Genomic DNA, 26971 nt, shown 5'->3' with positions numbered 1-26971 from the left:
TTTTATTTATAAAACAGTTTGATTCTCTTGCTTTACAAAAATTACAAAACACTACTCTTAAAAATAGAAATAACTTCTCCAGGCTCTTGGGAACTAATTGTAAGCAACCAACGAGCTGGAAATGAGGTGCTCTTCTTAGAGAACTGCAACACCACTGCTGTGCGTCTTCTCACAACAGTGACCAGCTCTCTGGCGCAAAGGTCTCATCAGGTCAGAGTCTGAAGCAGCAAGATCTTCTCGTTAATGCAGAACCTGTGCAGCACCACCATCAGATTCTCGCCACAGCGGGAGACCTGGCGCTCCATGGCCAGGCGGAAGTCCTCCTTCACACCTTTGGTGATGCCTCGAGTGACCGTGTGGTGCCTGAGGTCAGCGACAGGGAAACAGACAGAGACCAGAGATGAGCAGCAGTATCGCTGACTAGCACTGCTTACGTAGGAATAAAGCCTGCACCATATCTAAGTACACATAAGTCAAAACTGTAACCCAAATTTAAAAAGAAAAGCTGCAACCAAACAACCACTCCTACCCATTCCTGCTCAGCAAGACTTAAAACCAGCAAGGCATCATTACCACCCAATACAATTTATTTGAAACACCTACGTTCAGTGAAATGCTGATGAATTCCTGAAGCTCTGATCTTACGCATCCCTACTGCTGGCTCGCGCACAGTGCTGTGACTTGGCTGGGAAGGCTGCTGTCCCCACTGGCCACAGAGAGCTGGCATCCAGCCAGGCCCGCACACCGGAGAAGCAGCAGCAGGGAGGAAGAGATCAGAGAACACCAGTTCCTGCCAAGGCTCCCACAGCTGGGGCTTCCCGAAGGGCTTCTGCACAGCCGCTAGCGTCCCGGGGCATCTCTTTCCCCATGGTACCAGGACAGGGTGGCACTGGAGAGTTGGGCCCACCCAGACTCTCATCTGCTTAAAAAAGGCAGGGGACTCAGGCAACCTGGGGCAAGAAGCGGGCACGGGCTGGGAGACGGACAAGATCCTGAGAGGAATAAGCGGCCTGAAAGTCCCAGGAAGACAAACTCTGTCCAGGTGCTCAGAGGGGCCCGTGTGTCTGTCGAAGGGTCAGTGGAAGCACAAGTAATGCAGGGTCTCACTGTGCCCCAAAACGTGTGTGTTACAAAAGGAAATCACAAGCAAAACCCCAGAAAACTGAAGACAACCAAATGAAGACAGGAAAGGAAAACCAGCAAAAATCAGTGGGCTCAGGAGGAGGAAAGGAGTTTCCGCTGCTATGGTAGTTCCGTGACCTGGGGGATTTAGTCCAACAAAATCCACCGTCATTCACTGCCCCCTACTGCTGCCTAACTTCCTCAGGCAAGGAAAACTCAACGTGAGTTTTCTGTACTGGGCAAAATAACCTCTTGAAATCACTAAAATATTTATTTTAAAACATTAATTATAAAAGTAAACAGGAGTCATAAGATTGCAGTACAACAGAAGAAAAAATATCAGGCTCTGTTAGACTGGTGAAGCTATTACAAAACACTCTACAATGGCCATGGACGTTTTCAAGAACCATGTGGTGACACAGCAGGGCCATGGAGAAAATGCACAGTTCCATGGGGCCATCTCAGACCCATAGCTAGGACACAGCGGCAGTGAGGTGCAGGCGCCGAGTCCCTGTGGGAGTGGTTATAAACCACACTGTGCTGCCTTGAGATACTGCTCTTACAGCTCCTGGGGGCAACCCCAACCTGCACCAAGCAGAAGACGCTGGCATCTGCAGGCAGTGAGCTAACAGGCAAACTGTCCCCTTAATACGACTGAAAATATGACTGTTACACCCTGCTCATCATGGTCTGCTGGTATCGTTTCCATCTACCAAGGGCAGCACAACTCACTGTTATTTCCATTAGAGCCTCTATTCCTCTAGTATGTTTGGGTAAAGACAAGAGTTACAGTCATGCGCCACATAACAATGCTTCACTCAGTGAGGGACCACGTTGTTCCCATACAGCCTGGGTGTGCAGCAGGTCATACCACACCCACTAGGTTTGTGTGTGCACTCTACAGTGTTCACACACACAGTGACGAAATCACCCAATGATGCGTTTCCAGAAAATACCCTTGCGGGTAAGTAACGCAGGACTGTAGTTAACCTTTTCAGTTTAAAAACAGGGTAAATTAGCTCATCAGCATGGCATTGTTTTAGCTCATCAAACAATTCAGAAAGGCAAGGTCTGGAAAGAGTACCAGTGGTTGGAGAAAACTGTGCTTATGCCCAGTTAGACCAACACAATACTGGTCCCTAACATTAAAGTCCTTCTACAAAAATTAATCTCAAGTCAATTTCAGCATCCTAAGTATTTATGATCAAAAGCCTTATTTTTTATCAAAAGAGAATCATAGTTTAGCACTTAATTGAATGTGCACTTAACCTAATACAATTTTATAAAACTTTCATATTTTTTTCCAGATCCATAATGATTTTTAAATTGAACACAAACACACTGGCAACTTATGGAAAAAAAATACGAAATGTTACAATATTACAACCAGATGGTTTGCCAAGGAATGCGGAACAAATTAAAAAAATAAATAAAGCATGAAAAAGGGCACTGAGGAACAAAGAGCTGAAACCATGGGCTGGAAAACATGTGGACAAACAGCACACTATGAGCAGGTGTTTCCACGTGGTACCTGTCAGCAGTCTGTATGCTGGGCTGAAGCACAGGTAAGAATTCCTGCTGCAGTAACCCCAGGGGAGGGCTAGAAGGCCTTTAAAAAACAGCAAACAGCAGCATTCAAACACCCACACCGGCTCACCCTGCACTGCAAAAACAACACTCCGGAGAAGATACACAAGACTGAAGCGGACTGTACAGAGACTTTTAACTGTGACACGCCCTGGCTGCCGTGTGTTCCGGGGAGACGGGGGAGGAGCTAGTGAGCCCTCACTGCAGGGGCTGGCTGTGGGCGGGGCCAGACGCCTCCTGGTTCCTGGCCCCAGAACTCAACCCACTTAGATTTGGTATTAAAAGCCCCCAGTGAGGAAGAAGGCAGTGAAATGCACCTAGACGGCAGGGGGCAGGGTTACCATTTGGGAGGTCATGGTTTCAAAGCCAGCCTCCTCAACTCTGTGCTCTTCTCACGCCCATGCCAGTCCCAGAAACACACCTGGTGACTCTGTGTGATCCCTCTGACAGGACTCAAGCCCCAACGGAGACGCCCTTCCAAGAGGACGAGCGGGGCTGGCAATGTTTTTGATAAAGAAAGGGAGAGTGTGAGGCTCGAACAAGTACTGAAAAAACCCCCGATGGAAACAGGGAGGGAAAGAGTTTGGGACTCATGGCTTTGCGGGATTCTGTAACAGAGATTGAGTACGTTAGCTGTGATCACCTCATAGGACATCATTGTTTTTCATTTCAGTCCAGTCTAACACAACTGAGATATTGTAAATATCAGCATAGAAACATTTCTCTATTTTAAAGCAAGAGCGACATGTCCATGTGACACATGAAGAGCTGATGCCTCCTTTCGGTCAGGCACTGAGTGCCCATGTTTGTACCATACCTGCTCGCAGCCAAGATGCCACAACTAGGACAGACTCACAACCTTACCCCAGGGAAGGAGCTGAACTCTGCTCACAACATCTGCCACTCAGCTGGAGGGACCACCCAAAAGGTCTGCAGTGGCTTCAGAGAATTTGTTTGGAACCCAAAGGGAAAAGGAATATAGATAGTTTTATTCAAGAGTCTAATTAGATCTTTATTAGTAAAAGTTCTCTGGCGCAGTTTCGTTCTCCTACAGTAGTTAAGCTACCCACTATCTGAAACGTAGGTTTCGAATTCACTTTAAGACTCACACAGGCGGGGCAGACTCAGGAAATTCCTACAAGGTCAGATCAGCAGGTAACAATCCCTATTCTGTGTCCAGACTGATGAAACTACAGGTTTCCTAACAGGCTTGTCGCCTCAGCAAGTTTGAAGAAATTAAGGGTCAGATTAAACAAAGTAGGTGAGCCTGGAATTATCCTTCAAAAGTCTAGCAATGCAGATTGGGCACCCCTTATACAAACAAGCCCAATAACCCCTTCCTGGGATATTACCTGGGCGTCACAGGGACTGTCAATATATACCCATGACACTGTTCAGTTCATGAAAAACTGAGACAAGAACAAAGGCTTAGTACGGGGAAGTCTGAGGTGCAGCTGGGGAGCCTCTGAGAACCTGTCCCCTCACACTGTCACAGCGCAGCCTCTATGTAACACGATGCTCCTCTGTAGGTTTATTCCTATGTGGGAGGAGGCTGGTTTCACTAGGGCTGTCTCTACATTACAACAATTTGAACGGTGACTGCTGATTAACTAAAACGTATGCCTGCATATTGTTTCAAAACCTAGAAACTGTAACACAAAAGGGGTTACCTGGGTTCTCATATCAACAAGTAATCTTTATTCACATACAACATGAATACTTTGAACCCTCCAGGTGTTTTCCCCAGCCTTGATCCACAATCTCAGGAAAGTAAACGGCGAAGGGAGGGTGCACCTGTCTAGTCTGTTTTGCGTAAGCAGCCTAATGTGTAAGGGTCTCATGTTTTCAAAAAGGAGCATTTGTCCTTTATTAAATATTCAGGATATTTAATATCACTTACAAGATCAAGGGAAAAAATAATCTTTCCATTTTTTAGAATGGATTCCACAAGACCCTATTCTTGGTAGGACATAAAAAAAAATGCACCAAATTACTGAGGTTTTAGAAATCCAGAATGATTATCTATTTCTCTCCCTCAATATTTCTAAGACTCTACAAACAAAAAGACATGAATTTTTGCTTTTAACAACTAGACATTTCTTTATTCTGCAATTGAGGGAAAAAAAGAAAATGTTTTCAGTCTTAGCAATCCTTTCCTCCCACTCAGGTTCCGTCTCTCTCGGTAACTCTGACACTGACTTACAGACACACTAAATGTGCAGGAAGCAAAGGTGGAAGTGTGGAAATAAAACTGCACGTGGCACTTACAGCAGAGAGGGGATATTACCCAAACCACAATGAGGGTTGAGGAGAGAAGCAAGATTCATGAGCTATTTAAAAATCATAGATGGTTGCTGATTTGACATTGTCATCTGGGTCACCTGACATTTCAGCAGCATTCTGTGGGTGGTGGGGGTCTGCCAGAGACCACGCACGCCCACTGGGATTTCTTGGGGCAAGTGTGTTCTCGGAGGCACTAGGCCCCGCTCTTGCACTTTGTGCTATGAGCAATGCAAACTGCTTACGAGGGTTTCAAATATAATTTATAAATAAATGCTGTTTCTCCTAATGGACTTTCCTCACCCAATGCAATTTTAAACATGGCTGCTCTTACTTGCAAACACTTTCTAAGTCTAACCAGACATTTATAAGATCAGTGTGTAAATTTTGGAAAGGCAGATACCAGGAAAGAAACTTCTGTCTAGTGAAAATTTTCACAAATAACAGAAATACTCCAATTTAAACAGTATGTTTTTTCCCAATTAGTTAAGGAAACAAGTCTTTCCAAAAGTACTCAGAGTCAAATTGACTCTCAGAAATAGAGACCAGGTTTGGATTTATGTCTAAGTTTTTGGAAGACACAGAAATTCACAAATAGTTCACAGAACAACAAAAAAAGAACTTGGAAGAGCAAAAGAGTCTGCTTACTTGATCAGCATTCCTTGATTGGGCAGTAATTCCAGATGGATCTTCCCACCTTCCTGAGTTCTCAAGTAGGCAAATTCCTCCAGCATATCGATGTCTATGGCCAGATTCAGGTTAACCACATGGAGAACAAGGTGCCCCGCGCTCTTGGGTGAGGAAACGGGCTCTTGGGAACTGATAACCTGCCCATCACCATCCCACTGACAGCTACAGCATGAGGAATTCACGGTTTGCCTGATTCCAAAACCTCTAATTCTCAGCACAACGAAAGTGCTATAAAGAGAACTCTGGGCTTAAGACGTGCAGGCTGAAGGACATTAGGATGTGTTTTCCCTCTAGAGCTAATTTAGCACAGTCCCTATGATCACGAAAGCAAATGTTTTTTCTCAATGAGAAATCAAAGAGATGGTGGGAGTGGACGGGACTACTTTTGGTTACAGAGTATCAACCATAAAAATAAGTGTTTCTTCACACCTACTGTGCAAGGCTTTCCAGAAACTCCAGGGGTGGAAGCTTCTGTGAATCCTGCAAATTTCACACAACATGCTGATATTCACATACACACTCTTCTGGTGAAAAGTTATATAACTTCCCATTTTTAACTAAAAATAACTATCTTATTTAAGAGTTAACTTGAAAAAAACTATCCCGTTATCAGTTTTAACTAAAAACTTGTATGACTTTCATTAGATTCTCTAAAGGTATCTGTCCAAAACAGACTGAGTTATTGCTATGTGTGCTTGAAAAAAAAGCATGTATCTCAGAACTAAAGGATAAACATAAGACACTAAGCAAGGTCTTTCCCAGCAAACTGTGAAACAAAGCACTACCTAGCACAGCAAGCATCTGCCAGGGAGGGCAGGGCTGTGTGGCTGCTCCCGAGGAGCTGGCACGGCTGTGGCCTGGTGTGCCAACAACTCGTCCAGGGGACAGCAGTGCCCCAGGAGAGGCCGTAGGGCATCTTATGATAGATGAGGGTCCTGGACCTGTTCTACTCTATGGCTAAATCGGTCGCTCCGTGCTGTCAGGAACTCGTGCGCTATTACTTCCAGCACCTTGAGTACTTTCTGAGAAGTCAGGTAGAAGTGGAAAAAGGAAAAATTGTTGATATTCCGCAATACATCTCTGAAGTGTCTTAGGACTCTGTATGAACTGGCAAAGCCTCATTTTTAAATCACCATCCCTCTCGCTCCCTCAGAAGTAGTAAAAAACAGTATTTCTAGCTAGAATGGTTCATTCATTTTTTTTTTTTTTTTGGTATCATAGATTCATTAATTCTAGTAAGTCAGAATTTGCTATGTTTAAACAAGAAAAAGGATACTTGTAACATAATTGAAAAAATTCTCATACTGGAAATTTCCTTGTTGGCAAATCTTATTGACAGCTTTTAAGAACAGATTCTCTCCCCGCGGCCACTCCTGCTGAAGCAGTACAATCACATGCCCCAGTGCCATGTCGTCTCGGTTGTCCGTGAACGCTCTAAGCTGCAAACAAACATTTACCAGGGGAAAGAAAAGCACAGGGAAACCAAATAAACCAAATATTAACTCCCAGAGTGCTGCATATGCAAATGTGTGATTGAATGACAGAAGTTACTGGAGTAAGAAGGTAACAAAGCAGAGAGAAAAGCCGCTGGGAAACATCAGAACTGCCTTCTACGTGGGGTCTAGTGACAGCAGGCTGAGGCTCTCCGTGCTGTGAACATGTTCCCTAAGTATGCTCAGATAGGAGCTGCACAGGAGCGGTGAGCCTCTAGCTTTGGAATCTGCCAATCAGGGCTGCAGAAAGTTGGGTAACCCTTTCAGGGCACAGCTGTGAGGGGACAGCTATGAGTGGACGGCGGGTAAAAGACCACTAGGGAAAGAAGGGTTGGAGGACAACATGGGGCTTGGGAGAAAAATAAGCGTGAGCAAGGGGGAAGCATGAGCTTGAAAAATGGCCAAAACACTATGTCCTAAATGACCAGCTACAAAGAACATCATACTTGAAACTGTTTCTGTTGCCCCAAATGGTTGGGATGACGAAGCTTGGGATGACTGTGCTAAAGCACAGACCCAATCTGCTCTTGCAACAGTAAAAGCATCTCTCCCACACGGTTCTGTTCCACCTGCTGCAAGGGCTGTGGCGTCCTTTCAACAGTCCAAGAACCTTCCCATCACTGTGGGACCTCTGCTGCTGTTGATCTGATTACTAAGATACTTTCACCCATCCTATCTTGGTAGCAAACTCACCCTCCCCTGTGAAACCAGCATTTATGTTCCCCTCTTCTACAGCTAATACATTCTGACTTGTATAATAATTTTTTTTTTTTTTTTGGTTTTTCTCTGGTACCGGGAACCAAACTCACGACCTTGCGCTTGCCAGGCAGGCGCTTTGCCGCTGAGCTAAATCCCCATCCCCCTTGTATAATAATTTATAAAATATTTACTGAACGTGACTATGGGTTATTTGCTTGTCTGCTTTTCCCTGTTATCAGTAAACCTTATTTTAAGCATGCGGTTAGTTTCCCACTCATCTCTGTCTAGTATCACTGTTAGTTCATAAATATTTATTCATTCATAGCCCATGCGTTTTTGCCACTATTATCAACCTGCTCTTTCAAGATACTAAACTCACAATGGTCAATGAGGTTTTCAATTCAAACCATTCCAAGTCATCAGCACAGTAACTCAGATTAAGTGTTCATGCTAGTCAACTTCAGGCTTACCTTAAAGCAGGCTAACATCAAATGCAGGCAGTACGGCATAATAGCTTTACTGGTACAGGGCAGGAGCTTCAGATCCGAACCTAGCAAGTCCACAAAGTTACTTTAACGTTAATGAATACTATCATCAGAGAAAACATCCCCAACAAGTACATGTTTAAGATGGTTTCCTTCTAAAATTAAAAGAATAAGCAATGGTCACATAATTTCTAACAAAGTTAAAGCATAATCATACTTTGTGATGGTAAAATTGGTTTGTTTTTTTTGAAATTAGCTTTAGATGGTCTCTACATTTCATTTTTCAATCTTCTTTCCCAAACACAAATATTTTTTACTATAAAACACTTAAAATATACAGAAAAATATAGAGAGAACATCACAAGCACTGGTGTAATCACCACTCAGCTTTGTAAAATGGTAGCATTTTAAATTTAGAGATTTTAATACAGTCTGTCAGTTGGTTGTTCTTTCTTGCGTCTTCCTGATGCCACTGTCCCCTCCTCAGAGGAAGTCACAATTCTGAATGTGGTGGTGACGTTCCCACGCAACTGCATCACCATGTACGTCTGTACTCAGCAACAGCACAGGGCAACGTCTGCGTGCTCCCAGTCTACTACCTTACACGGTGCCACCGTGTATCAATCCCTTTGCAAACTGCTTTTCTCACTTTACCTCATGTGTTTCAGGTTTATCAATCGGAATACATGTAGCTCTCACTCATTTCAGTATCATACAGTATTCTGTTGTTTACATGTCTAATTATTTGTCCTCAATGCAGACAATGAGATCTCCAATTTGTCACTATTAATACCCATGCAGAACTAAATATACATACAATTTCACCGTGCACTTGTGGAAAAAAAATTTAAGCAGTGGTATTAAAACCAAGATCGTTTCCTTTATGGCTGTGCTTTTCTATAGCTTAAATCCTTCTCTACCCAGAAGCAAAAAATAGCAAGAAATATATCTTTTCATTTTTGGCCCCTCCTTGCCAAAATACATTTTTTAATAGAGGGAATGTGTCCACCTCATACTTAATACTTGTTTATGTAAAAGGTTTATGAAGTAACATTTACCCTTTTACTTGGAATGAAGTTGTTTACAGCGTATCTCACTGAAAAAAGTCCCATTTGAAACTTGTTACCCAGTGGGAGAGTACCCAGTTGAAAAAATACCGATCTAAAGTATGCAACTAGGAGATGAGGTATTTGCTAGGTAATGGTATGTTCAATTTGGGAATGTTCAATTGGTTTCCAAAGTGGTCATATGAATTTATACACATCAAGAAAAGTAAGGATAATGTTTTTTTTCAGATGATGAGAATCAGTATTGTTACTCTTTTAATTTTTATATTCTGATGTATGCAAAATGCTCATTTATTATTTAAATCTCATTGTCCCTATTACTAATAGGATGAGAATATTTTAAAAATAGCTTTTGGTTACCCAAATTTCTGCCTCGTTCATATCCTTTGCTTGTTTTTCCACAGGACGTTGGTTCTTACTGATCCGACAAATCACTTTTAAATTTCTGGATGTTTTTGTTGATTTTATGCACTAGACAATTTTCTGGCAGTCTAGGGCTCACCTTTTCACTTTGACCATAATATATTTTGCTAGTATTTTAATTTTAATCTACATTTTCTAATCCTTTTATTTTTATTTTTGCTGTTGATGAGCTAGGGTCTTTGTATGTTGCTCAGGTTTGGTTTAAACTGGTGAAGCTCCAGCCTCCCTACTACCTGGCATTACAGGGTATAACAGCACACCCAGCTCTGTGTGTGCTCTCTGCAGTCTACACCTGCATAACATTTTTCTTCTATATCTTCTTCTAAGTTTAAATTTTCACATTTAAATATAAAAATTTAATGGACTTTTATATAGGGTAAGGGGGGGATCTCTTTTTGCTGTTTTATTTTACATCTCGCTAATCAACAGTTTTATTGCCATCTACTGGATAAATGCACTCTTCTCCCACTGAACTGTAATGTCTCCTGTTTTGTTTTTGTTTTTGTTTTCTCTGGAACTCAGGACTTTACACATACTAGACAATCACTCTGCCACCAAATTACACCCCCTGCCCTACCTATTAGTTTTAGAAGCTATCTACAGATTTTCCTTTTCTGCGTAGCCAAATCCGCGGTTGTGAAGTCACACCTGTGCGTAGTCTTTTTCAACCTTCATACCTTTATGCTGTCTTATTGTCCTGGCTAAATCTCCATTGTGTGAAACACTGTGCGAAACAGAAGTGGTAAGAGTGCAGATATACTTGTATTGGGGAAAAGCATTCATTTCTAGTAGTAAAGATTTTTTAAAAAATCACAAATAAAGGATATTCTCTGTATTTATTAAGATTATTTAAAAAATATTGTAACTTTTCTTCTTTGATAATACGATGAATTTCACTGACTGTGTAAGTTAACCACATCTGCATTCCTGGTATTTTCATTACCATGAACTACCCTTCTTCAGTATTCAACTTGCTAATATTGCAATTCATTTGGCATCTTTATGTGAGACGGACACTGCCATTTAATGTTCTTTTCCTATAACACTCTCGGTTTTACTACCAGGGTTATGCTGGCCTTAAAGTATGAGTTGGGAATTTGCCTTTGCTTTCTGGAAGAATTTGTGCTGGGTTGGTGCTTGTTCTCTTAAATACCTGATGTCATCCACCAGTAAAGCCACTGAGACCTAGTTTTCTGTGTGGGAAGGTTTTTAATTTTAAAAACTTCATTTTAGATGTAAGATCATTCAGTCTTTCTATTTTATTTTGGGTAGTTTTGGTAAGCTGTGTTTTTCAAGGAACTTCGCCATTTCAACTAAGTTGTTAAATTTATGGGGATAAATTATTCTTACTGTCCTTTTGATTTCAGTAAGATCTGTAGTGACATATGCCTCTTTATTTTTTAGATTGCTAATTTATAATCACCTTTTTCTTCATCAATCTTGCTAGGGTTTATTAATTTTGTAACTTTTCATGAAAATAGCTTTCAGTTTTCTCTATTTTGTTTTCTATTTTACTGGTTTTGGTTCTTGGAATGATTGTGACCTATCTTCTACTTTTTTATATTTAATTTGCTTATCTTTGTCTAATTTTTAATGCAGGAACAGGTATACAGTTTTTCAAGCAATGTGAAACGAGATGAAACACAACCTGGTCTAACAAAGATATACGAAGAGAAACTTCCTAATCTGTTACCTACAGGTTTCCTAGAATTGGTCAAGACAGAAAGAAAATTGTTAATTCATATTCCTCAAAGAAGTAGTAAACTCAGGAAGTGAACTTTGAAAGAAAGATTTCTAGTTGCTTCTGAGAGTAGAGCCAAGAAAAAACGTGGAATCAACTTTTCACAAAACACAATGTGTGAAGCCCTACAGAGCACAGTACTATTACTTCATTAGGAACTACAAAGCAATTCTCAGCCTTGGGTCCTAAAGCTACTTACAAAATAATAATAAAATTTGTTGCCATACCTTTTCTAAACTTGGGCTTTACTTTTGAGGGTTCCTCCTGGGATTTGCCTCCATCCTGAATGGGTAAGACCATGTAGCACATCAGGTCCAGGACCTTCTCACATGTCATCTAGGGAAGGAAAGGACAAAGGAACTAACCGGATGCTTCCAGAGCTGAAACCAAATGAGCATCGCAGTGAACATTTCAGCAAACAACCAGGCAACAGGCACCCATGGCCCTCAACGCCACCCTCTCAATGTGGTCATCACTGCTTGCTCAACCGTGAACAGAGAAAGTGACAATAAGATAGAATGTATGTACAAGAGGATGCAACAACCCATGGTCTGTGTCAAAAACAAAACTAACAGAAGAATAAAATTAATCAGGCATTAACTGAAACCGCCAACATGTTTAACAGCATGGTGGCATCCAAAACAAGGTATCTGGCCTATCAACATTTACTACCTCAACACAAAAGTCAATGAGAAGACACAGAGAGGAACTAAGTGAAATGCTACACAGCATTAGCTACAACACAGTCAAAATACACACAGGCTGAACCAGCAGGAAGTGCTTCAGGCAGGAGGTTATCTTGATCGAAGACTGAAAGGGGAAAAAAAAGCCTTCGAGCAGAATAGAACAATGAACAGGAAATGTGAAAAGTCACTAAACCATGGTAGCACATGCCTATAAGCCCAGCACTCAGGAGGCTGGGGCAGGACGATCCCTATGAGTTTAAAGCCAGGCTGGACTACTTAAGTGAGTTGAGGGCCAGCCTGGAATACATAGCAAGTTTAAAAAAATCTTTCTGATTTTCACCAACAGATTAAGTAATGAACCTAGGCAGGAAGATCAGATGCATGCACACATGTACCGAATGAAGCCACTGTAGGAAAGGGAGCCCAGGTGATGCGGTCACGTGAGGCTCTGCGCCCAGGGCCAGTGCTTACCCTGTACTCCCCCAGGGCAAAGTGACACGTTGCCAGCTGGATGAGCGCCCTCTGATGCTCCCAGGTCCCCTGTCCTGGGGTCTGTGGTTGAGAAAGTGATCCTTGGAGAGCAGCCAAGTGGTGCAGACTGGCTATGGCCTTTTTATATTGCCCCTTCGAAGACAGAACAGCAAGGAGAGAAAAAACATTACCACTCCAGAGTTAATTAAACAACCACTGATTATACACGAGGCACCTTTGTACGATCATACGGGGAGATAAAAGGAGACTGAGCAACAGAGTGGAATCAACATACTTGGAGCTCGATGAAGTCACTTCTAAGCACACCCATCCCTGGAAATCAGTGGGGGATGGGTTCTAGGACCCTGTGGACACCGAAACCTGTAGAGGGGCAAGCCCCTATACAGATACCCTGGACACACCCTTCCGGACACTTCACCCATCTCTGGGTGTTACGTAACATCTCATTGTGTTACGAAACACGTAACGCAATGGCAGCGCTAGGTGAACAGTCGGTATCTTGTGTTGTTCAGGGAATAGTGACAAGAAATAAAAGTCTGCACAGTACAAAGATTATTCTTGTGGTCTTCAGTCTTCAAGCTAATAACACAAGTCCTGGGACAATACACAGTTTGGATCTACATTCCTGTGGAAGTTTTTCTCTACTAATACGACTGCTCCCTCGAGGCGGATGGAAGGAGCAACCTGTCCCCTTCAGTACCTCACTAATGAAGCGTCTGTGTTTGCCATGCTAGGACCAAGGCTCTGTGAACAGCACAGCAAGGCCGGACTCCAGCAGCACCGAGGGAGCGAGGGGTGAGGAGTACAGACCTTCTGAAAAGTAAAACCTGTACTTTTATATGGAGCGGTGACTAGATATACCACAGGTAACAAAGAAAGGACAGTCTTAGCATTTTGTAAATATTTTGAGATGAAAGCAGATCATACTCCCCTCAGCCACTGAAGACCGAACACTCCTAAACAAGCAAGGCCACTCTCAGAGGGGGAACATAATCATGAATAGGAAATGTGAAGTTAGCTCGGTGTAGTGGCACATGCCTGTAATCCCAGCACTCAGGAGGCTGAGGCAGGAGGATCTGTGAGTTCAAAGCTACTGGTTAATGCTGGTTTGAAGCAATCACCGTCTCCACACAAAGGTACATGAAAGGTGCATCACTCTACCTGATAGATGATCATATCGGTGAGAAAGATTCTTAACCACAGCCAAGTATCCGTCTTCCAAGCCAAACAAATTCTTGTAAATTCTGGGTAAGAATTGAAACAAGTTCACCAAAAACATGTCATACAGAGCAGGAAAAGAAAAAAAATACCTAACAAGCCCAGCAAGAGCAGAGACCAACCACCAAAAGATACAGTGTAACTTTAAACTCTGATTTCTAAAACGATGTCCCACAGTTTCAGGGAGTAAATTAGAGCCTAACGCTTATAATAATACAGCAATATTGTTACAGACACATTTATAAACATATCCTGTGCCAAAAACTCTGCTGTGTATTAATTCATTTATCTTTAAAACTACTTTGCTCTCTCCAGTAAAATTCCTATTTTACTTTTACCCAGTTAAAATAAAAGGTCAATTTAGAACAAAAGGAAAAATTTTTCCCAAAACAGACAAATATTCACAATAGGCAAACATTCACAAATGCAACAGAGAAGACCTGAACGATGTGAAATTGACTTGGAAAATACCACATGACACATCGACCAAGGGCTCTGTCTCTGCATCTGACAGATCAAGGGAGGAATGTCCACTAGCTGAAAGCAAAGTAACGGGCCTAGATTTCAAAATAAATGTGTATTGTTCAGCAAAGGGCTAGTGATTTCTAAGCTTCAATACAATACAGATAAAACACCCTCTAGTTTTACATCTATACTCAAAATAGAGGCTTTCTTCAACTTTTGGATTTCATGTTTTCCAGGCAATGGTACTCTTGGACACGTTATGCATGAGGAAGACACAGGGCAACAGAAAAGAACAACTAAAAAAGAAATAAAAGGCTAGCAATACAAATATTAAAAAGACCAAAAACTCAAACTTTATCCTCACAGAAGGAGTAAAGTCACTTGAACATTAACTGATTAGATTTCTTCCTCAAAAAGAATACTATAAAAAAGCCAATCTGTAATTAGCCACAAGAGATTTAACACTTCAAGTAGCGTAAATTCTTTTTAACAGAATAATTTTACATAAAAAACTAAACAATAACAATACGACAAGCAGTCTTACCTTTGTCAAGAAATTCTAAGGAATAGAGCAACTCCCAGCTCTCCCTGGCCAACTTAAAGCTTTCTAATACTTCAACGGAGTTAGTGAGCTCTGCTTTATTGACTACAATGTGACGGTTTCTTCCTTTTGCTGAACAGTCTTCATCATCTGAACTCTGCTTAAAGAACGTGAAGAACCTAATGAACTCAAGTTATAGTCATATACTGCACCATTTAATTATTGCAGCTAACTCTGGCTATTATGGTTTTATATGCAAGAATATAACATGACTACAATTAATTTAACAATTTAATTTTGAAGATGAATCTTCCGTTCAGTTATTCCTGAAGTTTATTTTCTTCTGATGATAATTTCATTTTCCAACAACTTCAAATCATCAATTTTATAAAAGCCAAGAAAAACACAAGATAGTGAAGATAATTGTACTACTAATTTCTACTGGCTTATTGAAAGGAACAATTAATGTTTGTTTGATCAATCTTGCATACTTATATCTGGTAATCTGAGCAACTACTCTGAAGATAACAATAAGTAATACAACAACCATTGTAGCTTCCCTATCATCTTGTTTTGAAATTTTGTATCGTTTTTATAGTCTTTGTGTTGTTTTGTTTTTGTCTTTGTTTTTGTTCCTTTGGGTCACAATGAGTCTCCACTAAGGATTTCACTGAAAGAAAGACAATAACTGTCCTGAACAGGCTCGCTGCCTGGCCAAGTCAGAAGACTGCTGGTTCTTCACATTCGCTAGTGTCTTGTATCTCTGCATAAAATGTCCGCTCTCAACAAAATCCACCTCCCAATTCCAAATGACAATCCTACACAAACTTCCAGACTCCAAATGCTGCTCTCCTTCCTGAAAGTCTACTGCATTTCATGCTGTTCAGGCTGCCCGGTACACCTCAACCCTGTCCATTCCGAGGCCAGTACCTACCACAGCACCCCGCTCTGGATACCCAATAGTTCTGGCTTTTTAAAATAGATGTAATCAATGTCACTCAGTCAAAACACAGCCAAATACTTACACAGGGCTTTCTCAAGCTTGTCGCTACTGACCTTTTGGGCTGTCCTGTGTTGGATGTCTGGCACCACCCCCCACCTCTGTGTATTAGGTGTTAATTAACAACTATTCCCATCGAGAACAAGGATATGACTATAGAAAATGTCTCTAGTCATTGTAAAATGTCCCTGAAGGGGAAAAACTGCCTCCAGCGAGAGCCACTCCCTTCTATGATAATTATACAGCATAACTGAAAATCCTACAGTTTTTATCAATTTAGCTTCAAAACCTATTTTACAAAATTCTTCTCTACAAACTATAAAAATAATCTGTAAACGATTATGTCTGAAAGGATTACCATGGTTTTCTCTCTTCCCTCAGCCAGTTTCCTCTTTTTATGTATGTGCTTATTACGATCAATTTCTACATCACCGTACACATTCGATACATCTTCAAGAAGGACCAGTGGAACTTGGTTTGCAGCATTAGGTCCTATGGATGGGCAGAGAACACCAACATTAGAAATGCAGAAAGAAACAGAACACTTAGTATCAGCAAGAAGTTTGCTCAACTGTCACATGACAATAAAGCTCATCAAAAGTATGTTCAGGGTGCCAGGCGTGGTGGCGCATGCCTGTAATCTCAGCACTTGGGAGGCTGAGGCAGGAGAATCGTTGTGAGTTCCAGACCAACCTGGGCTACAAAGTGAGCTCAAGGTCAGCCTGAACTGCATAGCAAGATCCTGTCTCAAAAAGACAAAAAAAAAAAAAAGTATGTTCAGGGTATCCCAATTAGGTAAACAAACAGGTATATGTGTATAGGGAAAAAAATATAGCAGAGATATGCACCAAACTGTTAATAAATGTTATTTCTCAGTGATGAAAGCAAATGTATTTGTTCTCATGTATCTGTAATGCTTTTATAATGACCACAAATCATATATTATCATAAAAAAAACTACAAAAGTACATGTACATTATGGTTATAAACACCAAATGAAAGCTAAATATATGAAAAATAAGTCAATACATAAATATGAAAGGATTGTGGGTGATTTTACATTCTTATTTCTGTCTTTTAAGACTTTTTAGGATGGTCATACTATATACATACTATATATGTATATAACATATTATATTTCACTTAAACCTCTGCCTATTATGTTTTTGCAAAAATATACTTCAAAATGTTTTTAAATATTTTTTTCAAAATAGTGACATTCAATATATGTATTTAGGTTCACAGTACCATACTAGTCCTTGATACAGAAATTTTTAATGAAAATGTTCTTATATAAAAACTACCAAATTAAGCCACATGAAATCATCGACAAAGAGCAGAGCACTGCTCCCACCCCAGTTCTGGGATCCAACAGCAATGGTGAGAATATTTTTGTCCTCCCCGCCATCCCCACTGAACCCATATTTCTAAAATTTGTCAACCAACCTTGGAAGAGAGATGGCTGTATGCTGTTGACATACTGGAATGCATTCTTAAAGAAGACCAACATGGTGGAATAAACCACTTGGTTTTTATATTTTGCATGAGCTTCATTATCGAAGTTGTTCATGTATCTGCAGAGATCCTTCATCCTATGTAATATATCACTATAGCTTCTACAAGAGAAAGTGTGATAAAACTTACTCAGATGTCTGGGCCTGTAGGCAAAAGGTTAAAGCTCTGATACAATCTCTACATTTACCAAATACAGCTCTAAGTATGTATGGCTTTTTAAAATTAAATTTTAAAAAAATCATTTTAACTGCAAAAATTTATTTGTTACAATATGGTAATTCAATACACATGTACTGTGTTCCATAATCAAATCAGGGTAGTTAAAAATTTCCATCTCCTTAAATATTTTTAATAATTTTTTATTAACATGTAATCACCGTACACATTTACAAAGTATAGTGTGATATTTCAGTAAGTCTATGTAATATGTACTGATCACATCAGGATCCTTAAGTTTCCACCTCATCAGCAATTCATGTTTGGAGCCTTCACACTCCTCTCTCCTATTTAGTCATACAATAGACAATAATTTATTGTGGGGTGGGGCATGGCTCTGTAGTAAAACACTTGGCTGGCGTGCACAAGCTCAGCCCTAGCTCAGATTCCAAATACCACACACACAAAGTTATTGGGAACTATAGTATCCCATTGTTCTGTACATCACAACTTATTTCTCTGTGTTTGGGTATCTAAACTCCCACTATCCCCCAGCCGAACCTTTTCCAGCCTCCAGTAATCATTTTTCTACATTCTAATCAACTTATTTTTACATTGCCGTATGAGAAATAACCTGTGTAATCTTTCTGAGTCCAACTTAGCTCATATGATATAGTCTAGTTCTATCCATTTTATCACAATTGATATCATTCTTCCTTATAGCTAAGTTTTCTTTATCGACTGATAGGCATCTAGATTGATACTATATCTTAGCTATTGGGAATAGTGCAGCAATAAACATAAACATGCAGGTGCTCTGATGTGGTGGTATCATCTCCTCTAGACAGTCTCCCAGTCTCCCAGGTGGGAGACGTGGATCACACAGTGAATGTATTCTTGAGGAACCTCTTTACTACTTTCCATAGGGGTGGTACTAATTTAAATTCCCAACAAAAGTGTAAAAAACTTGCTTTTTCTCTACATCCTCACCAGCATTTGTCACTTTTTGTCTTTTTGATGTTACTATTCTAACTGATGTGAGTCGATTTCACTGTGCTCTTGACTTGCATTTCCCTGAAGACTAATGAAGTTAAAACATTTTTTCATAAATTTGTTGGCCATTTGAATTTCTTTGGAGAAGTACCTATTCACATTAAAATTATTCTTTATTGTCTGCGTGTGAATGGTAAATCTCTCCTTCTGAATTAGGGCAGTGATCAACCCAAGATTCATGACAGAAACAAGCCAAGTAATTTCTCTTTTTTCCGAACTACCAAGGGCAATGCTGCTCATGAACTACCAAGGACAGCTTCAAATTCAGTAGCATCTTATGAGTTCATGCTTCAGTTAGGGATCTTCTAATAAACTGTAGGCCACCCTCTTTTGCATAATTATTATGTCACAAAATCTGTCCAAAGAGAAATGAACCTAGGATTATACTGTTTTCAAAAAAATGTTTTTAGCTTTTACAAGGATACTGAAATCATATAATCAAAAGATTTGATAGGCAATTTTAGAAATAAGGGATTTATTACCGTCGTCCTTTATCCATCTGCCATTCACATCTCATTCCAACAACATTCAAAATCTTAAACAACCTCTCCCAAGGGTCCACAATCTGGGATGATTTTTCAGTTAGTCCTTCTATTACATACTTCTGGGAGCTACGTTTGCTGGGCGACATTAAATCAGATGCATCTTGGGCACCTGAGATGTGAAAAAAAGGCACTTATGATTAACATTGATGCTTACTATTTATGCAGTACTTCACAGAGAAAGAAAAAGTCTCACTCTCCATTCAAAAGAAAAAAGTACAGACCCTAACATATGACAGTTGCCCACTACGTAACAATGTTTCTATCAATAAAGGACTATTTATTCAATGGTGGTCCCCAAGATTATAATGAAGCTGAAAGTTCCCATTGCCTAGTGAACACAGCTAAAGATGTAAGAACAAAGGAACATGCAGTAGAAAAAGGAGCGCCAAGAAAATTCACAGTGATGGGTTTTTTATTGCTTCTCAGTCTTTCGGCTAAGATCAAGTGCACAATGATGGGTTTAGCATCAGCTTTTTGTAACATCCAGCAAGCACCCAGAAGAGTTTGAAAACAGGACCCCAACACCCAAAGGTTTTCACTAATGCAAAGTTCATAGTGCAATTTCTGCTAACAAGCCAATCTAGGATAGAAAATAGTGCGGGTGGCGTAGAAAGACAGAGAGAAAAAAACACCACAAACTATTTCTGAAATTTCTCAACAGTGACACCTGCTCAGAGAGTCTCAGGCAGGTCCCTCAAGAGGATTCCAGACGGCGGCTTTGTCACAAGACCTGACAGCTCTGTGCATGTTAGAGCCCCTGCAGGCTTTCCAAGGGACAGATGTGCAGGTGCAGACAGTGATACTAAGGATCCTGGCCCCATGTAACCAAGGTTATGCATGTGTATCTCAGTTTTTAACAAAAAGTTAGATAAGTTTATAGAATAAAAATATAAAGAAAATATTTTTTGTACAATGTATTTATATTTTAAGCTAAGTGTGAAAGGAAACAAAACACAAAAACATTAAAAAGTTTATAAAAATTTACATATAACAAGCTAAGGTTAACCCACCACTGAACAAAGGAAAACTGTTCTTATAAATGTAGTGTAGCCTACACATACAGTGTTTATAAAGCCCACAGCAACATACGGGAATGTCCTAGGCTTCCACATTCACACGCCACTCACTGACTCACTTGGAGCACTCCAGCTTTATTCATGTTAAGTACCCTAAGCAGGTACGTTATTTTTTTATCAGGTATTTTTACTATACCTTTTTCTGTTTGGGTATGCTAGATACACAGATACTATCATTGTGTATCACTGCCTACAGTATCCAGTATAGTAACATGCTGTAGGCCATGCCATGCAGCCTAAGTGTCTAGCAGGCTATACCACCTAGAAGTGGTTATGGTTTGTGTCTGGATGTCCCCCAAAGCCTCATGTAGACATGGGTGGAGGTTGGCAGGGATAGCTAAATCCGAAGTGTGTGACTGATTTACAGTGCAATGCTGGGATTAAGGGTGGGTGAATGCTGGATGGTCCACTGATTGGATTGGCGCTGCCCTAGTCCCAGTAGACTGGATACAATATAAGGGACAAAGAGAAGCTTGTCTCACTCTTTTCACTGTTGCTTTTGCTGTCCTCTGCTGCCATGAACTGTTGCCCCTCTGTCACATGCCCTGGAACCAGACAATCACGGACTGAAACCTCTACAAACTCTGAGCTAAATAAACCTTTCCTCCTCTAACTTTAGAGGTCAGGTGTTTTGTCTCAGCAATAAGAGAAAAATAACTAAGACAGAGTATAAGTATATCCTATGATGTTCACACAATAGGATTATCTAACAGTGCACTTCTGAGAATGTATCCGCTCATTAAGCAACATGTAACTATGAACAACTGGCCACTGGACTAAGCAAAAAATGAATTTCCAGCTGTGGTACCTATGAAGTTGAGTGTACTATTGCTACAGTTCAGTAACCACACTGTTTCAGTCAAAGAATAGAAGCTGTTCTAGAAGGAAGACTCAAATTGTACGCATAGCTATTTTTTTAAAATAAAATCTTCAAGAAAAACTACAGTATCCAACTGTATGCATCCAGAGAAGAGTAATCAGAATGAGGGGTTTCAGAATCTGCAATTTCACTAAAGCCTGTCTAAATAAAATCTCAGGATATTCCCACTTACCTTGATGCTGATTTTCTATCTGAGTCGACCTAGTGACATAGTTGATATAAAATTCAGCTGCTTTGTTCAAGTATTTATATAATAAATTGGCAGGCAAGCGAACATCATGGTTGTTAATTATTAGAGGAAGTACATCACAAACTGTTGAAGGGAAAAATAAAAAAACTGATCAGGTTGTCTAACTAGGTTCTGGCAAAAACAAAATTCATTTTAGAGTTCACTTGATGCAGCATCTAAAATAATATGGGGGGGGTCCCTTATGTTAAATTTATTTAAAAATTGCCACGGAAAGGGATACCAGTGGAAGGAGGTAGCAAGGAAACTCACAAGCAGATTCTTCGCCATGGGTGAGGGTCTAGCGCTCACACTGAGCAGTAGCTGCATTAGGTGGATGCTGTGTATTTACCTGTATTTCCACCCATGCTTTCAGACATATTAAACATTACAAAATAAAAGTTTAGAAGTTTTTAAAAATTTCTTCTGAATTGAAAAGATAAACCAGGATTTAAAAACAAGGATTTAAATTTCATAATACAAAGAGCTCCTTTCCTTCCCACAAACAAGCTTACCCCATCATATTCTATTTACCATTAGGAAGTAACGCAAAATACGACTTTCCTTACCAAATAATTTTCTAAAGCAGTTAACAGGAGACTCTTGTTCTTCAAGAGTTTCAGCTTCTAACAGTACCTCCCCAAGGCCAAACTGTTTCAAAATAAAATTAACCAGTTACATATGTACAGTTTCAGATGTCTGAATTACATAAACAGGGTTTTTTCATTTATCACACAGTTTGCATAATCAAACTTCTCTGAAAAAAAAAAAGGTTATCACACTTCAAAGATTAGAAAATGTAACCATGCAGCCACAACACAGACCAGAAGGCCAAGTTCACGTGACCACTTGACTGCTTTATTCTGGATTCTCCTTTGAACTAGCAAAATTAAGATGCTAACAAAGTTTATAAAATTTCAGGGAAGTACTAAACTAGAATTAAAATAACGTAAGTGGGGAGATTTTCCAAGCAATGTGGAAACTGACTTTTTTCTTTACATCAAGATGAATGTGAAAGACAACTTATTCTCAAGAGTTTGCAGGAGTCACCAGTTATACAGTTTGGGCAGACCTAGACGAAAATGTCTGAGTGTTAAGGCCACCTTTCCATCATTGATGCCCTAATGTAATAGAAAGTTGTTTAGCAGAATTCTATCAAGATGTTTATATGATCTTCCTTGTAATCATACAGGCATATTCTGTGGTAGGGGAGGAACAATGCAGAAGATCACATTGCACAGAAGGTAAAAAGTCAGAGTAATGATCAGGGAGTGTACTAGCTTGAATGGTGTCCCACAAATTCATCAAGAACCGCAGTCATATACCACTTAATAACAGGGACAGCTGTGAAAAATGTGTCTGTAGGTGATTTCATCATGGCATGATCATCAGAGTATACTTATACTAAAATGGCTCTGCCTTCCTACCTGGTATAATCTTATGGAGCCACTGTCAAATATATAGTCTTCTATAAGCCCAAACATCATTATGGGCTATGTGACTATATACTTTCACAGAAAATAGTGCTTTTGTAAACGTAAAGTGGTTAAGATGAGGTCACACGAGATTAAGGTAGACCAGAAACCTAACAAGTAGTGTCCTTAAGGGAAGGCCATGTAAAGAGACAAACAGGAAGAAAGATCATGAGATGATAGAGGCAGTAAATGCAGTGATTGTACTTCAAGCAAAGGAATGAGAAAGACTGCTCTTACCCACTAGAAGAGGTAAGAATTCTTCCCTACAGTCTTCGGGGGGTACATGGTCCTCCCAACACCTCACTTTTGAATTTGTGAGAACTGTGAGAGAATTGCTCATGTTTTATTCTACTCTATGTCTGGCACTTTGTAGTGGCAGTCCCTGAAACCAATACAAAGAAGTATGAAAAAGGTTAACCAGGGCCAGAAGCCAGAAAGATGGCCTGGGAAAGGTAACCAACAGACTTTGAATGCAAAGAATAGTTTAAATCCTGACTACTGATTGGCTGTGAGAAGTTACTAAAACATTGAAGATGCGGTTTCTTTAGCAGATACCTAGCACTTACCAGTGCCTGCCAATAGCACTCAGTAATCACCACAGATGTAGGGAAGTGGCGAGAATAGCAGAAAAATAGGGCCCACACAGCAGAAGCATATGAATCACCTAATCTGTTAAGACCGTAAACCACGGTTCCCATTTAAACTCAAACACATTGTCAAATACAAAGGAAATGGATTTAAAAAAAAAAAAACTCTACATATTGCAAATAAATACTATGTCAGAGTTTGTTGATTATTTCCTTGCACTCGTACAGCATTTCTCCTGGAAATATATACATAATATTATATATATAAATACATATATATATTATATATACATAACAACATATATAGTATGATCAATGCTTGATAACAGTGTTGTTTTCTTAGCTTTACTGACCAAGAATCTCCTGATGTAAGTTCAATCTCACCCAGGGCTCCCAGGCTCTCTGCTTTACTGTCATATACACTAGAGCTCCTACCATACTGATGAATCTATTGATAAACAATTTCATTTTCTCTTACAAAACAGGAAAGAGCACTCTTACCCCATGTTGCACTACTGTTTCAGGGAAGCGCCTCAAAAGTAGGAGTAACATTTCTGATCGTTCCAACGTGTTGAAGCACTGTTCTGTGACTTTTAGTAACATTTCACACTGGATCCGACCAGGAAGAGTTTCAAATAAACCTGTACACAACACATTTCACCTTTAGAAATTCTTTGAGAAAATACTAAAGCAAAGGTGGTAAGGTAGGCATTTTCATGTACAGAACAGTAAAAACTCACTATGGTCAGGTTTCAGGCCTACAACCTTTGAATTTCATGGTATTGGCAGAAGGTGTTTAATGAGTAGTAATCATAAAACATTTGGAGCTCTTACTGGACCAAGAAGACAGGAAAGATGTGTGAAGACTCACAACTCTGCTTGTTCTAAGTTAAGATAAAGAGCATGCAGTTGTTTAAGTTGAAATGAGCTAACTAGCTACTTTTTTGTTTTATGCAGAATTTGCAATCTTTGGTTGCTATAGCAACCAACACAAAAAGTTTAAAGAAAAAGGTCACAAGTTAGAAAAGCTTCTCTTCTATTTTGCAGAGATCTGGCTTACCTATAGCTGCTTTCTAGGTACTGTAAAATGTGTTACAAATATATTCAATCCCCTGGCCTCACTCACAGGTCCACATCCTTTAAGGAATCTTACAGAGTCCGAAGCAAATGCTCAACGGACCAAGGGATAGTCTTATAGACTTCAGTTGTCAAGAATAAAACATACATACGGGTACAAATATCACAAGTGAATTTTTAGCATAATTTCTGTCTATAATTTGGTATTCCAGAAATGGTAATTTATACACATTTAAGATATCACTACATTCTTACTTCTTAAAAATTGAGTTTGTTTATCCTGTGAATCGTTTCTTAATGCTGATGTAATAATGCTGATTTCTCTCCATACCACCGGCTGGTCTGGGAAATTCACAAACCTATTTTTAAAATGAATGTATTAAATTAAAATTCAGACTCTATACAGTAACGAAAAAGAAAGGAGTATTAGCATTTGAAGAAAAAATATCTTTATTCTAAGTGAACACTCAGAGATGCCCAAATAAACCAAAATAAAAATACAAAAGTAAACACTAACTGATTTAGAAAAATGAAAGTTCTTACAAAATTTTAAAAAGTTTTTAAAAGTGAAAACACAAGCAACCCTAATACACAAAGAACTCCTAAAAATCAGCAAGAATGAAACAAAACTACCCAAAAGAAAAAGTAGACAAATTCAAATCACAGTAGACAAATTAAAATCATAGAATACAAACAGCCAACAGGAACAGCTGAAATCGTACTCAATCTTATCTGTTGTATAAATAGTAAAAATTTAAGAATCAAACTAGCAAGACACCACATTTTGTTATATACTGGCAGGAATTAAAGCCACTGATAAACCAGGGATGGTGCTGAATGCTTGCAGAGCCCACTACTCAGAAGGCCAAGGCAGGAGGGTCAGGTCAAGAGTTAAAGATCACTCTGGGGAACAAAAAGACCCTGTCTCAGAGAGAGAGAGAGAGAGAGTCACATAGAGAGAGAGAGGAAGAGGGATTGATACTATCCAGTGTTGGCAAAGGTGTGGGAAAACTGGTACTCTTATACACCATTTGTGGAAAGATATACTGGGATAATCCTTTTCACATAGTAACTTGATGATAGATCAAAACTTTTAATATGTATAACTTCTAACTACAGCATGACAATATACGCCTTAGAATCTCCTTTCACAGAAAAACAAAATATGGGCACAAACTACTATACAGAACTTCATTTCAAATAACTAGACTTTATCTAAAAATGCACTCAAAAATATGTGGTTATGAAATGCTAAAGGCCTGAAACACCTGGAAAGGGTTGTATGACAATGGGGGAGGAAAGCAAGCTTCAGAACTGATAATACGATCTCACTTTTGTAACTCCTTCCCCAAAGGCGTGTTTGTGTGTGTGATGTGTTAACACTAGTTGAATTCAGGAAGGGCTTTCACTCTTTATCCTGTCACTTAAACACCGTTTGAACGTTTGCAAGGTGCATGCATTATTGCCAAATAAAATAAATCTCTAGATAAAAAGTTTTAAGAAGGATATAACTTAGGGACTTCTCTGCACAAGGCATGCCAGAGATTAAGGGAAGGCCTGGGGTCATCACTGGGCAAGCTCTGGGTACATGAAGATCGCCCCCACCTCCCAACTTCCACTTCCCAGACAGACACTGAAGAGCCCCCCAAAGTGGAGAAGCTGAGGTCCCCGGGGCGCACTCACATGTCGTACAGCAGCCTCCCCGCCGTGGCGGTCCGCTCCGCATTCCGCTCGATGGTGTACATCTCATACTGCAAGGACAGCAAGGGGTCACCGCCCTGAGCCCCACCAGCGCCCCACCTGCAGCCCCGTGGCCCCAGGCTGAGGAGTGGGACGCGGGCCTCTTCCCACGGCTCGGCTCCCAAGTCAAGTGGCACAACGTCTCACAGCACCGGGCGCTGAACAGACGGCTGCCACGGTGATGAGAGGCGAGACGGGGGGGCGTTCCAGGCTGGACCCCAACTACACACCCCGGGCCCCAACTACAGCCCCCGGCCGCAGCCCCGCCCTCCGAGGATCGGGCTCTGGGAGGCGCAAGGGGGTCGGCGCCGGGAGGGACCAGGCGGGGGCGGCCGCGCATCCCAGGAGCTCCCGCCTCCGCCTCCGCCTCCGCCTCCGCCTCCGCCCCGGCCGCACGCGGCCCTCACCCCACCTGGATGTTAAAGTCCGCCGGGTAGAGGGTGCGGGCCGTGATCAGCCACGCCTTGGCTGCCCACAGGTCCTGGGGCACCAACTCCCGGGCTCGCTGCACCAGGAACTCGCTGTCACCCTGGGCCGACATGGCCCCGGTGGCGGGGACGCGTCTGCTACGGAGGCCGGACCTTCCGGCGCCGAGACTGCAGCGCCGCAGCAGCCTCCGTTCCCCAGCGGGCGCCACTGCGCATGCGCAGCG

At 40.7% G+C, this 26971-nt stretch overlaps 1 protein-coding gene across 6 annotated transcripts; it reads right to left on the bottom strand.

The window, feature by feature from the left end:
• On the bottom strand, window positions 1-26971 carry Ints10 (integrator complex subunit 10). 6 transcript variants are annotated; one of them, XM_013513628.1, is made up of 18 exons: window positions 26732-26971; window positions 26263-26330; window positions 24835-24938; window positions 24004-24143; window positions 22010-22091; window positions 21387-21527; window positions 19196-19367; window positions 17436-17605; window positions 16348-16481; window positions 14993-15146; window positions 13927-14009; window positions 12745-12897; window positions 11815-11923; window positions 8342-8421; window positions 6956-7118; window positions 5638-5731; window positions 3574-3648; window positions 1-363 (listed from the first exon to the last, which is right to left on the bottom strand). In XM_013513628.1, the coding sequence occupies exons 1-18, from the start codon at window positions 26858-26860 to the stop codon at window positions 207-209; spliced, it is 2208 nt and encodes a 735-aa protein (XP_013369082.1). In that variant the 5' UTR covers window positions 26861-26971; the 3' UTR covers window positions 1-206. The 6 variants fall into 6 exon arrangements, with proteins under 6 accessions (XP_013369082.1, XP_005373677.1, XP_005373678.1 ...); XM_005373620.2 differs by lacking the exon at window positions 3574-3648 and adding an exon at window positions 2654-2731; XM_005373623.2 differs by having other exon boundaries at window positions 296-363; window positions 3574-3670; window positions 14993-15149.

The sequence above is a fragment of the Chinchilla lanigera genome, unplaced genomic scaffold (assembly GCF_000276665.1).
Source record: "Chinchilla lanigera isolate Chin_1 unplaced genomic scaffold, ChiLan1.0 scaffold00002, whole genome shotgun sequence".
Taxonomy (NCBI): Eukaryota; Metazoa; Chordata; class Mammalia; order Rodentia; family Chinchillidae; genus Chinchilla; species Chinchilla lanigera.
This window is presented reverse-complemented; position numbering and strand designations above follow the sequence as displayed.